Source organism: Tauraco erythrolophus, chromosome 27, assembly GCF_009769465.1.
Source record: "Tauraco erythrolophus isolate bTauEry1 chromosome 27, bTauEry1.pri, whole genome shotgun sequence".
Taxonomy (NCBI): domain Eukaryota; kingdom Metazoa; phylum Chordata; class Aves; order Musophagiformes; family Musophagidae; genus Tauraco; species Tauraco erythrolophus.
Window position 1 is genome coordinate 5,217,304 of NC_141491.1, and position 13,710 is coordinate 5,231,013.

The window sequence follows — 13,710 nt, forward strand, 5'->3', positions numbered from 1 at the left end:
CGAAACCAAAGCTCAACAGTCCGAGCTGCTCAGCAGACGGGTGAACGCAGCAAACACACGATGTTTTGTAGCTACGTGGACAAGCACAGGTGCAGGTTGTGCTGCAGCATCGTGTTTCATGGCTGGTAGGAAAAAGTGAGTTCCTTCCAACCTTCCACCACTGCAGGAATTCTCCTGTTGCCTCATATCTTTGCTCTGGACCCTTTCCCAAGCCCGAGCTGCCGTCTCAGAGCTACATCGGCACTGCTTTTGGGGCAGCGATGCTGGGAACGGATCTGGGAGCTGTCAGTCTTGTGAAAAACTTTGGCAAGGTTTGGTGACTGAGGTTTCCACCAAAACTGGTTGTTGCCAACCTGAAACCACAGTCCCTCTCTCTGTAACTGGCATTGCTCCTCCAAAATGACTTTATACCCGTGAACTGGGCCCTGAAGATGCTGGTGGGCTGCACTCAGCAAGGGATGGTGGCAGAACACGTGGTGGCTGGTTGACAAAATGTCAACAGTGTGACATTTCTGGAAACACTGGCTGAGAAATTTCACTTTGGAAAAAGATCACCAGCTTGTTGGCAAAACACAAGTCCTTGACAAGTCAAGGGATGGAGGAGAAGGAAACGAGAAGCTCTGGTGCTCTGGTGGGGTAAATGAGCATAGCATCACAACCTTTGGGAGGTCCTCATGAGGAAGGGAGGCCAAAGTGTCTGCTAGGAGAAGGGGATGGAGATTACCCAACACCCAGCCAAGCTGCAGCCTAGGGATGCACAATGCTGGAAAAGTGTAGTGAAGCATCCAGACCTCATCCTTCCTTACACAAAGGGTGATTTTTGTCCCAGAGAACACTAAAGCCAGATCTTGGGGTGAAAACCAGAAAATAGTGTAAGTCCTGCCCAGCCCTGAGGGACAGTTTTGGTGGGCAAGCAGACCTCCTTCCCTGGCAACTGGCCCATCCTGGCCCTGTGTCACTCGTGGGATACACACCCATGGATGCGTTTTTCCTGACCTTCTCCTAGCAGGACATCCCCCCCGATGACTCCTGAGCATCCCACCGCTTCTCCAGCCTGCGTGGTTTGTTTTGTAGGAGCAGGTGACCGTTGATGACCCTTGATGACCCTGGTGCTTGTGCCGTGCTTGCAGGGAGCGTGTGAGATGCCCTCTCTTCACCTGCTTTTCGTGTGATGACCAAGGATTCTGTTGGACTTGGACGGGAATTTCCTCTCCTTGTTGGGAAGCTGCCAAAACCACTCAACCCTCCTTGTGCCGTGCTGTGTCACCGCAGCTCTGGAGCGATCTCAGAGGGTCAAAAATCAAAGGGCACCTTTACAAGGATAAGCTGTGATGACGAGCTCTTTGCATGCTCCCAGGAAGTGCTCGTGTCCTTCCTGGGCCAATGTGGCTCTTTTCCATGCGGTAAACTGAGGCAGGAGGGCTGCAAACCTCTGTGTTCCTGGAACGGGGACCCAGCCCTTTTGGTAAACAGCTGAGTAACCGCTGCTTGTGCTGGGGTGTTTGGCATGGGTGGGTCAACACACAGCCGTCGGTGACTTTGGCCATGGCTGAAGTCCAGGGGAGGTGGCACGCGGGCTGGTGCCCCTCGTGGGCTTTCCTGAAGGTTTGCAGGTTCTTCGTTCCCCGGAGGTCACCGTTGTTGCTTCAGCAGCACCAGTGCTGGTGGTGGTCAGGGCAGGGTGTTGCACAACGGCAAACGCCCGTGCGTGCCCGCTGCTGCCTCGTGCTGCTCGTCTGCTGAGGGAAGCGACTAAAATCAGTCCCAGGGCTGGAGGAGAAGAGGATTTGCTTTGAGGGCTGGTGCCCACCACCACCTTGGATCAGAAGCACCATATGAATGGGCTGAGAAGTTTCAGTTGAGGCCACACAGGTGCCGTGTGTTGACTGTGCCGTCTGTCCGAACCTTGGCCGGTGCGGGGAGCAGTGGTTGCCCTCAACATCCCCATCATGGTTCAGATCTGAAACTGCAGATATTTTGTGCCCAAGTGGTGGATGTTGGCTCACAGGGGCCTTTGTCATCCACTTAAAAGACAACTGCCTCCAACAGCCAGTTGCATTGGCTGTGGCTTTGGCTAGCCAAATCTCCAAGACTTCCAAGGATGGTGATCCCCCACCTCTCCAGACATCCATTTGAGGTTTTCCCACCCTCCTGCAGAGAAGGCTTTTCCTGATGTCCAACCTCAGACTCCCAGGCTGTAGCCTGTCTGTCTCATTCCAAATAAATTTGGGTGTATTGACTCCTGCCTTCTCCTAAGCCTGTTATAACTCTGTATACCTCACAGCTCCGTGTGAGGAATACCTCTCCCTGGTTTTTTTTCATCTTCTGGAGCGAGTTCCTGTAAATAGGCCAATTATCCCCTGCTGTGTCCCTGTGCTTTCAGTTCTGCTTTTCCTTCCAACGTCTCTGGCCTGAAGATACCAGCCTCAGCGTTGCGTGCTCCCTCCACGTGACTGCGTTTCCAGCCAGCTTCCTCATTCTCTATTGGTATTGGTGAGAAAAGCGGACAAACTGGGATCCAGATCTCTTCCCCTAACTCCAGCGATGGGCTTTTGGTTTGTCTCAGATCTCTTGCAAACATCTTTTTCTTATGCCTCTCTCCCGTTAGGTTTTAGCATGTCTCACATCCCAGAAAGGACCTGAACTTGACAAAAGGTCTGGATCCAAAATCACAATTAAGTCAAGATTTTTCCTGGAGTCACTTTGGGTATCCCATCTTCAGGCAGTGTCCAGAAATGCTCCTGCAAAGAAGAAAAGCCTGCAAGAGGCCATAAGTCAACACTGATTCCCAGTTTAATCATAAGAAGTTCTCCATGAGCAGGGATGGCGTTCGGACTCAGTCTTGGATGATCTCCAGTAGTAAGATCTGCAAACTGGAGATGGCCAAACTGTGCCCCATCACCAGAATAGATGTGGGGTTTTGTTATATGGATGTTACAGAATGAAAAACAAGCCAAATTGATCGTGAAACTCCTTCTCATCCACTGGAATCGACCTGCTTATGAAAGGACGTGGTCACGTGCTAGTTAGAAGCGTGAAGCTCCTGATAGATGGTTTAATTATTTATCAGAAGTAGATGAGGATGCTGAAAAACAAAGCCAGGTAATTCCTAATCAATACCAGACTCTGATTCATCAGTGTGGGCTCAGGAGACACGGAGGGAAATGGACTGGATCTCTCCCAATTATAGGAAATCATGGCACAGAAAGTTTGTAGAAACAGAAAGAAAAGAATCCTGGACTGGTTCAATTGCCAGCTGAGCCCATTACCTGGAAAAGACCATTTTTATCTGGGAGGGACCTGGGCAGCACATCATCCCACTTGAAAACTAGAGAAAACGCAGCACTGCTCGGGTGGAAACCTTGCCGAGGGGTTTTCCAAAGCTGGCAGCCACCTTGGAGCAGATGCATCCACATCCACATCCTGCAAGGTGCAGTGCGAAATATTGCCATCAGATGGCAAAGTAGCAATGAGGATGGCCGGTGGCAGCCCGTGGGAGGGTGCAGCGGGCATAGGCGGGCAGAGGGATGGCTGTGGGGCCAAATGGATCTCTGGTGTAAGAAGAAAGGCTGAGGATTTGTTTGGCCCAGGGGCAGGTTGTAGAGGTTGGGATGTGCAGATCTGTGTCTTGCGTGTTTGGCCATGGGAGACGCTTCGCCCTCCGGCAAGGCTGCATGGGAGCCATGTGGGTGCAAAGGATTTGGGTCACGAAGCCGGTGCTGTTTCATAGAAATGGTTTGGGTTGGAAGGGACCTCAAAGATCATCCAGTTCCAACCCCCCTGCCATGGGCAGGGACACCCTCCACTACACCAGGTTGCCCAAAGCCCCATTCAAGCTGGCCTGGAACACTGCCAGGGATGGGGCAGCCACAGCTTCTGTGGGCAACCTGTGCCAGTGCCTCAGCACCCTCTGAGTGAAATATTTCTTCCTTAGATCTAATCTAAATCTCCCCTCTTTCAGTTTAAAGCCATTGTCCCTTGTCCTATCACTACATGCCCTTGTAAAAAGCCCCTCTCCAGCTTTCCTGTAGCCCCTTTAGGTACTGGAAGGTGCTGGAAGGTCTCCCCAGAGCCTTCTCTTCTCCAGGCTGAACAGCCCCAACTCTCTCAGCCTGTCTCCAGAGCAGAGGTGCTCCAGCCCTCGCATCATCTTCATGGCCTCCTCTGGACCCACTCCAGCAGCTCCATATCCTTGTGTTGGGGACTCCAGAGCTGAACACAGTATTCCAGGTGGGGGGTCTCAGGAGAGCAGAGCAGAGGGGCAGAATCCCCTCCCTTGACCTGCTGCCCACACTGCTCTGGATGCAGCCCAGGACATGGTTGGCTTTCTGGGCTGCCAGTGCACGGTGCCGGCTCATGTTGAGCTTCATGTTTTAGGGTGGGTGCACAGGCTGTCTGAAGGACCCCAGGGTGGGTTTCAAAGATGTTTCAGCCCAGCCGAGCACAGGGTTAGGCAACAGCCCCATAGCACCGTGCCCCAGTGCATCTGCAGTCCCACAGCAGCCACAACATCCACTTTCCTGGAAGCTTCTGGGATACGATGCTGCATTGAAACCCCATTTATCTGAGAAAGTTATGACTTCTCCTTACAAAAACAACCCAGAAAAGCCCATACGTGGCATCGCACCCATGAAAAAAACCAACCACCAAAACCAAAACCAAACGCCGAACAGCTGGCTTAGGTAGCTGGTTTCAAAGGCCAGCGCTCACCCCGGGTGACAGGTGATATTTATGCTGTTTGGCTGCTGTTTGTCATAAGGAAATTGTTTTCTCCTCCAGCGAAACTCACGCCCGCTGGTTTTCCGCCACGAGGGAGGTGATAGCGGGGATCCCAGGCGGAAGCACTGGCCGCTCTCCGACCTGAATGGCTGCTAAAAATAGGACTTAACTCAGCCCATCCCCTGCCCTGGGTATAAAAAAGGCACCTCCCAGGAGAGCCTGACAACCCATAGTGCCCGTGGCCGAGGGACTTGTCTTGATATATGTCCAAAGGGGCAGAAATACTGATGGCAAGGTAACTACCAAACGAGCAAATAAAGAACGACGTGGCCAATGTACTGGAATCAATCGAAGTAGGATGGGGGTTGTTGCTTTGCTGTGATTAAATTTAGTTGAATGATTGATTATCAGGTGATTGGGTGGCTTTGGTGTTGGTTTGGATGAATGAAACTTGAATCAACTGCCTTCTTGATTCAAAAAAAGGCCAAGTTGGGGTGGGTGGGGGTGCTTGTGCGTTGTGATGATGCTCATCTAGACTTAGGGTCCTGGATTTTAGTGTTGGCTTCCCATGTGCTGTTCGGTGGTGGAAGAAGTCTGTTTTGGGTCTGGTTCTCTGAAGGGTGAAATTGGATTTGGAAGTAGAGCCAGCATGAGGCACAGGCACATCTCTCTGTTTTTTCAATAGCAGCATCTTCTGTTTAATTTTGCTCTTAGAAGTAGAGAAAAAGGGTGATGGGAAAGGCAGGGAGCAAGTGCTCCGAGCTCCGTTCACAGCACTACGCTGGTGAGAGCTCCCAGTGGGGCTGCGTCATCGCAAGGTGCTCAGCCAACATGGGCAGTGACTGAGGATATTTGCAAGAACCCACATTGACCTTGGCTTCCCCAAGGGCTGGAAGCACCCAGCCTTGTTGGGAATGTCATTTTTTGACAGCCAATACTTTAAGAGGAGATACTAAAAAATCTGGGTTGTGCGATTCATCGGGGGGATGGTGCTCCCGGCGTGTAATTTTTCATCGTAGTACGGGAACGCGTTGCAATAGGGAGATACAGCACCACAGTATCTGGATGATACTCTTGCTGGATTAAACCCTCTGGACGACAACCAGGCTCTCCCTCTGAGGCGTGCCCAGCTTGTCTCCCTGCTCCCCGCGGTTTCGCTTCCTTTATCGACGGTGTCTATAGTCCATCGTAAAACCCCGGGTGTGCAGTCTGTGTAAGGAGCACTCAGATGACAACTATAAAAGGGGTTGATCATTTACTGGGAACATAAACAGTCTCAGACACCCAGAGCACCCTTGGGTGCCAAAACAGGGGTGATTTCCATCATGCCCAGCCTGACCATGGAGCTGAAAATGTTTTTCTCTGCAGCAACATGCGGGCTCTGGATGTGGAGAAGCCTCAGTGGGACGTGGGGAGGCAACCATCAGGCAAGATTCTCTCGCTGGACAGGCAAGAGGCCAAGAAAGTGCTAGAGATCTACGTCAGGCGCTCGCTGAGCTGCTGTGAAAACTCACTGGTGGCCAAGAAGACTCTTCAGGAAGGAGCCAGAAGGCAAGGGAGGAAGGCAGATGGGCTGCAACGGTCGAAAAGCGACTTCTGCAAGTATTCGTGTGCCAAACTCAGCCCCAAGAAGGGCCAGGAGGAGCGACCCAAAGCACCAGACCTAGATGAGGCTCTGGATGATGACAGCAGAGCTCCTGGAGACATCCCTAAAGAGGAGCTGGAGCCCAAGAGGAAAAGCACCAAAAACTCTTCCCAGGGCAAAACCCAACACACGTTATTCAAAAGTTTCTTAAATTTCCTCTTCAAGAAAAGCCCTGAGGACCAGAAGGAAAACACAGGGCAAAAAGTAAAGGAGAAAGATGCCAAAGCTCCTCACAGCTCTAAGAAGCTCTTAGAAGGAGCTAAAAGGCCCAAAGGGGACTTGAGCACATCCCCGCCACTGGGCAGATCCCCGAAGAGGAGACCCAGTCTCAAGAGGGTTTTCTCCTTCAAGAAGCACACGGAGGAGGAGCGGGGAGAGGTGGCAGCTGGGGCAAGGGCCAAGCGACCCGGCTGCCTTCCTCTGCGGCACGTCCAGGCACCGGCCACACCAGGTGGGATCCCCATCGCCCCTAACTCAACCCTAACCCAACCCTACTGCCAACACAGCCTCCGTTGGGTTTCTTTTGGGAAAGTGATAGGGCGTAATGCTGGTTCCTAACCCTAAGCATCAGCCTCCTGGTGCTTTCTGGGGTTTGGGATAGGTTTTGGGGACTCCGATCTCAACCTGCTGCCCCAGGAAAGGGTCAATCTGCCCGTGCTTTGAGCACACGTCATTGCTCCAACTTGTGAGTGCAGCAAGTTACCCCAAGCCAGTAACCATCCAAGCACAGGTTTTTTCCCTCTGGCAAACAAGGGACATGGTGGTTTAGTTCATACCTGCATTTGAGACCTGAGGATAAATCTTAAGCCACTCTGGAGCCAACATCAAGCTGCTTTCGATTTGCTGTAGGGAAGGGTGCGGGCAGCCTCCATGGCAGCCAGAGCCCGTGGGACATCCCAGTCCTCACCCCAGCCCTGCCCCTGCCAAAAAGCCGGCAGGGAGATTTCTGTGAAGCTTCGGTGGATTTGGGGCAAGTCACGGCTGCTCAGTTATGGTTCAGAGGGCGCAGCCCCATCGTTCATGGGCGGTATGCACTAATCCAGGGTGGGCACGAGCACCACGTGGGTGCTGACACCGCTGTGGCAGCTCTACCCTTTCAATCAATGTCCAACAAAAAATAATCCTCGATTCCAAATACTTGTTTTTCCTCCAGCAGATGTGGAGCAGCCTGACGGTTACTATGCACAAGTCTCGGAAGAGATTGGGCTGATCGTGCAGGGCAGCGAGAGCCAGGGGAGCAGGGCACGTGGGTGTGGGGAGCCGCCACGGCCAGCTGGCGCCGATGGAGTCGGTGAGTGCTTTATGGTGGCACATCTAGAAAACACATCTGCACAGGACCCAAACCCTTCTTCAGTCCTGACCCAGGGGCTTACGTGACCCAAACAGTCACATGAAGACTTTGGGGGAGAAGCCAGCCTGGTGTATTGGAGGGTTTCCCTGCCCATGGCAGGGGGTTGGAACTGGATGATCTTTGAGGTCCCTTCCAACCCAAACCATTCTGCGATTCTATGATTTTCAGCATCAGGCCTTGACTTGGGGAGAGAGAAATTCAAAGGCAGGAGGGTGTTTCTGCTGGCTGAGGTTAACAAGGCACTTGGCGATAGGCTGAAATGGGTTTTGCAGGGATGGTGGTGGATGCACAGTGCTCGGGGAATTTTTCAGGGGGGGCTAAACGGGCAGTGCTCTCCCCTTAGAGGATCTGGGAGAAAGGGCTGGAGATAACGTGAGGTCTCTCTCTGCAGATGAAGCCATCAGGAGAATCGTTGCCCTGCTGCAGAGCGCAGGAGATGAGCTGGACAGGCAGGTAAGAGCAGAGTTGTGGTGGGACTGAGGGAATTTGAGCCAAGCTCTGTACTGCTGTAAAACACACCACCATCAATTTCCCCGGGGCAGGGAAACACTCGGTAAAATCAAGGAAATGGCATTTTTTAATTCCCCGTCTGGGTGTGATCGTGGCTGTCTGTCTGTCCTCCCTCAACTGCAAGCCTAGCGTGGGGTGAAGGCGTCAACGCAAGGATGACACACCGAGTTATTCGCTCGTAATGTGTGTGTTCACTTGCTTCTTAACCAGGTGAAGGAAGACCCACGGCTACGGATGTTCTTCAGAGACATGTCCTACAGCTCCTTCAAGAACCTGGCCGATGCCTACGTCCGCAAGGAAATGACGGCCAGCAGACCTGACATCAACCCCCAAGAGATCCAGTTTGCCTTCACGGTGCACCTCACTGCCAAGGTGGCTGGCATCTGCAACCAGGCAGTGAACAGGATCATGGGCTTCGGCACCCGCTACCTGGAAGACTCATTTGCACCCTTGTCCTACAGCAAAAATCTCCAGGTAGGGAGGAGGAGGTGTCCAGGGCTGAATTTCCAGCAGCAGGTTAGGGCAAGTGGTGTAACTTCAGGGTGATCGACAGACCTGGGTGGGTAGCAGTCGTGCTGGCTTATACTGGGGGGGTGACTGGGTGCTGGATCTTGCCCTGTACTGTTTGGGCTGCCGTTGCCTTTCTCCGACATGAGTGTGGCCCACGGACTTGCATGGAGCAGGACTTGCTTTGCCTGCGGAGACGCAGCCAGGAGATGCCCCGCAGTACATGGCATTACTGCAACCTGGTGTAACCACAGCTTTCCTTGGGGAGAATTTCTTCCTAAACCCATCTAGAAGATCAATAGCACCAACTCAGTGTGGGCTGGGACCTCATGGATGTTTTCTTCTGTCTCGGCAGAACAGAGAAAAGTTCAGCACAGCCAACTGCGAGAGCCCGGACTGACGTCGGCTGCTCCGAAGGACCTGCAGTGCCTAGGAACCCAAGGATTTACTGATGGAGGAGACAGTCCCTGTTGGCGACTTGGATGTGGGATGATTCTTCCAAGCTGTGGATTTAAAATCTACTAAGGAAAACCACAGTGAGAGCCACAGCAGCATTAGATGCTTAAAACCCACCTGGCTGGGGGCGAAGAGTCTGTAAATCAAACAAAGCCCAAATTTCACCCCGTTATTTGCATTTTAGCTCTCACCAAGTGCATGTGTTGAACCTCATGGTTTGTTGTGTTCATGTTTCCCTGCCCGTGGCAGGGGGGTTGGAACTAGATGATCTTTGAGGTCCCTTCCAACTCTAACCATTCTATGATTCTATGTATGTGTATTTTTTTTACGTGCTTTTCTATATGTATCTGTGAATGTACAACATAATTTTTGTATCTTCTGCTCAGTCAAGTGTCCAGTTCAGGAAAAAAAACCCTAAAACTCAAATAAATTGGTCCCTAAATGACAGCCAAGCTTGTCTAATGAGTGATGTGTACGGCCGTTATACACGGAATAACGTCTGCTGGTTTGGGCTGCTCCTTGCAAGCCAGATGCAAAGTGGCGCAAAGCGAGTCCTACAGCAGATACATGGTGCAATCCTGCTATTTTTCACTATTATGCTATTTATTGCCATCCTCTTTCCAGCAGAAGGAGATTTCTTAGCCAAAGCAGCTTGATCTGACACCAAGAACTGGGTAAAGCTCGTTCCCAAGTGGCGCAGGAGCTGCCCTTGCTGTCACTCCCTCGAGGACCGAGGGGATTTACGGCTGCCAGGGTCTCACCTATGAAGTCTAAGAAGATGTGAAATGTCAAAGTGATTAAACCCTAATCACTGGGAATGTTCCCAGATAATCTTTGCCCAGACCCCTAAGTAGGACCATGGATTAAGGCAGCTCAGGGCCTAGGGGGATTGCCAGCACCCAGAGTGGTGGTACCAGCAGAAACATCTCCCTTGACAGGGTCGGACCCAGCCTAGGGTGAAGGGGACAAAATTTTGGGGCTTGCAGTGTGCAAGCTTTAAACTGAAAGAGGATAGATTTAGATCAGATCTAAGGAAGAACTTCTTCCATCTGGGGGTAGTGAGGCACTGGCACAGGTTGCCCAGAGAAGTTGTGGCTGCCCCATCCCTGGAAGTGTTCAAGGCCAGGTTGGATGGGGCTTTGGGCAACCTGGTGTAGTGGAGGGTGTCCCTGCCCATGGCAGGGGGGTTGGAACTAGGTGATCTTTGAGGTTCCTTCCAACCCAAACCATTCCATGACTCTATGATTCTATGATCCAGTGGGCTGAAGGTGATGACAGTGGCAAACAAACCTGCAGGTCTGGGTCAGTGCCATACATGGGGTGACACTCCCCCATGGGCCACCGTTGACAGCCCATGTCTGCCCAGCACCTCCTCTCCTCCTGGACGATCTGAACTTTTCAGTCCTTTCAAAACCCTAAGTAAAACAAAGGGGGAAGCAGAGCCCTGGTAGGAGAGAAGCAACCCTGCCCCGTGCAGACCAACATCCCCGTTTGCGAAGCCTTTGAGGAGACGTTCGATAGAGCCGCAGAGGGTCGAATCACCGGCTGCCGACAAGCCCCATGGAGGGGGACACCTTGCAGGGGCTCTGGCTACTGCAGCCCAGGGTAATTAGGACCATGACAAACATCACATCCCACTCCTGGGTCCTGCCTGGCGATGCCAGCAGCAAGCAGAGTGCCAGCGCCGTGTTTCCTTTTGGCCAGGAACCGAGCTGGGAGACTTTTACGGCAGGAGAAACCAAAACTGTTCTCAGCTGTTTGCAACTGTCACGACGTTCCTGTCACCTGCCCTGAACCTGGGAGACTGTGCTGGGCCTGTGACCGTGACAGGATGAGCTGCTGGTGGGGACATGGTGGGGACCTGGGGGGAGGACCACGCAACACCCCTGTTTGTTTTGCATCTGAGCTCATGCGGTGCCAGGTGTGGGCTGGGATTTGCATGGAGCAGAAGAGGGTTTTGTCTCCTCACTGACTTCCTGGAGGACAATAGTCTTCCCTCAGTACATGGGATGCGCCTGCCAGGCGAAACACTGGTGAGAAAAACAACTCATCTCTCCCATTTCCTTCTCCTGTGCCTTTCCCGATATCACGGCTGAACCAAATATCCTCCTTCCGTGGTTGCTGGACATTTCCCCACCCGTCGGGGCAGCAGTGCTGGGGAAACAAGGAACAAAACCTTCACAGCCCTTTGTACAATGGGTTCCTGGTCCCAAATAACCCAACCCAAAGCAGGAATGCTGCTCCAGCCCAGCAAAGTGGGGCGAAGATGGGAGCAGCCACGGCTGCCATTAGAGCAGCATGCCGGGGCTGGTGGTTCCTGGGGCCCAGGTCCCTCCTTGTGAATGACTTGAGCATCTTGTCTTAATCTCTTAATTATAAGATGGAGACCCTGATAGCCTGTGGCCACTGAAGATAATGAGAAGGTATTAAAGAAAGGCAAGTTATTAGCTCTGCGTTTTTGATCGGTTTCCAACTCTTGGTATTACCTTCATCCTTCCCTAAACACCCTGACGCGGCTTCAAACAGCTAAAGTAGTCACCTCGCCCCAAAATCCCAGGGATCACAGACGCGGGCCATCTGGGCACGGATCCTGCCCGGGCAGGAAGCAGCCCTGCACCCCGCGCAGCCCCCTGCCCCCTCGTGCTCCGTGAGAGCCCAGGCGGCTTCTCCTGAAAGCATCTCAGGCTGCTTCTGGGATCCTGCTTCTCCAAAGGCTTTAATCGTCCCTAATCCTGCTTCGCTGAGCCTCAGGTGGGGGAGGGCGGCTTAGGAAATCAGCCCGGCACTTAATGAGCCAATTAGCGCAAAATTTGCTGTTGCTAAGAGGATGACGACAAGGTTTCATCTCACGGGAGCGTGGCACCGGGCCAGGGAGGATGCTGGCCCCTGGGATGGGGTTCTGGGGCCTCTGTGTTTGCAGCGGGTGAGGGCGCAGGGCAGATTTTGCATCCCCCCCCCCCCTGCTTTGAGACCCCCCCCATAATTCATTGCAGGACAAGGCAATTTGTGGGAAATGCTGTGATGTGGCTGTGCATCTTCTCGGCCAGCAGATCCCCAAGGTGTGTTCCCAAAGCCCAGCTCCTCTTGGAGGATTCCAAAGAGATCCTCAAAAGGATCCCAAAGGGAGCCCGGTGTGTGGGCATGTCGTGAAGTCCTCGCAGGTCTGAGCTACCAGCTTTTGGGATGCTGCCCTCCCCTCGCCAGGTCAGACATCTCCTGTCCTTCCCTGTGCATGGACATTTGTCCTCTAGTCCGTCCTGCCTTGCCTCCCCTGCCCCTCTCCTGGGGCTGGCCTGCCTCGGCATGGGGCTGTGCTGTCTGCCGGGCTTTCTCCTTCTGAGGGATCTTCTCATGTTCACTGGGCACCTCCCCATGGAGCTGCTTGCTTGTCTTCTTGCAGGGATAATGTTTTTTCATGGCCACCACTCAATCCTTCATCATCTGGCTCTAGGAACGGAACATCCCATTTAATGCGTTGCTTCATGGCAGCTGCAAGGGAAGAAACTATTACAAGATGCCTGAAGGAGTGCCTGGGAGGAGAACATCTCCCGGATGGGCTTAGTCAGGGTTTGCACTCATGAGGTGCTCCTGGAGCACCACATTTTGTAATGACTCCAGCTCCTATGGGGAAACGGGTCTCATGCTGTGCCCTGGATGGAGGAGCATGTTCCTGCAGGTCCCACGGGATGGTTTACCCCTTTCCCGAAGCTTGGCAACTGGGGCTGGGCTCGGCTGAGAAGGTACAAGCACTGAGTGAAGCAGGAGCATCCCACGCCTCTTTGTGCAGTGCCTGGTGAATTCCCTGGGGCCTGACGCTTGTCATTGGCAGACTTAATGCACTGAGAACATGGAAACATTTTTTTCCAGTGCGCAAACATTTCCGATGCACTTGTGTGTTCAGTCCAGTCACAGCAAGAGATGATATTTTTTGCCTTTCTTCTACCTGCAAGTGTTTGCCAATGCTGGAAGTAAGTTCTTTCAATGAAGGAATTTTTTTTCCCAAGGGCTGGAGGAGACAGTGGGATGAATCACGCAGATCCAAGCTCAGATATCACCAGCAGGCTGGTAGAAAGGCTGCAACGTGTGGGAGACTCACCCAACAAGAGGATAATGTAACATTGAACACTGGAAAGACCAGAAATGAGAAGACCAAATCCAGTAAGGCCATATATCTACAGTAGGGTGTGGTCATATGCAAACGCCCTAATTCAAGCTCCGGGATAGCCCAGACCCCGTTTCAATATATCTTTGAACCAACAACTTGCTCCTGCTTGTCCTGTTGTCCAGGTGCCAGCCGTTGAGGACAGCGTTGGCCACGCCGAGTGACATTTATCTTGGAGGGGGGGGGTGGGGTGAAATTCAACCCAGGGACCTTCGGCACCTTGAGGTTGGGGTCTCTGCCTGTAGGTATCGCACAGGACACAACTCTTGTTGTGGGGACTCAGTGATGGCTGGAGAGGCCAAGGAAAAATGTATGAAAATTTGGGGTGAAATAGCATTGTAAAGGTTGTGTCGGGGTGCT

General features: G+C 52.7%; 1 protein-coding gene across 2 annotated transcripts; it reads left to right on the top strand.

The window, feature by feature from the left end:
* The first annotated feature begins 6,085 nt into the window (after positions 1–6,085).
* LOC147526828 (uncharacterized) lies at positions 6,086–9,132 on the top strand. 2 transcript variants are annotated; one of them, XM_086627427.1, is made up of 6 exons: positions 6,092–6,815; positions 7,521–7,655; positions 8,107–8,168; positions 8,436–8,699; positions 8,739–8,741; positions 9,088–9,132. In XM_086627427.1, exons 1-6 carry the CDS (start codon positions 6,092–6,094, stop codon positions 9,130–9,132), a joined length of 1,233 nt encoding a protein of 410 aa, XP_086483553.1. The 2 variants fall into 2 exon arrangements, with proteins under 2 accessions (XP_086483554.1, XP_086483553.1); XM_086627428.1 differs by lacking the exon at positions 8,739–8,741 and having other exon boundaries at positions 6,086–6,815; positions 7,518–7,655.
* Positions 9,133–13,710: the final 4,578 nt, after the last annotated feature.

Coding starts and splice junctions, on each gene's coding strand:
- LOC147526828 (XM_086627428.1), top strand. CDS start 6,092: ATGCGGGCTCTGGATGTGGAGAAGCCTCAGTGGGACGTGGGGAGGCAA. Junction 7,656..8,106: donor AGCTGGCGCCGATGGAGTCG/GTGAGTGCTTTA, acceptor CTCTCTCTGCAG/ATGAAGCCATCAGGAGAATC. Junction 8,700..9,087: donor CCTACAGCAAAAATCTCCAG/GTAGGGAGGAGG, acceptor CTGTCTCGGCAG/AACAGAGAAAAGTTCAGCAC.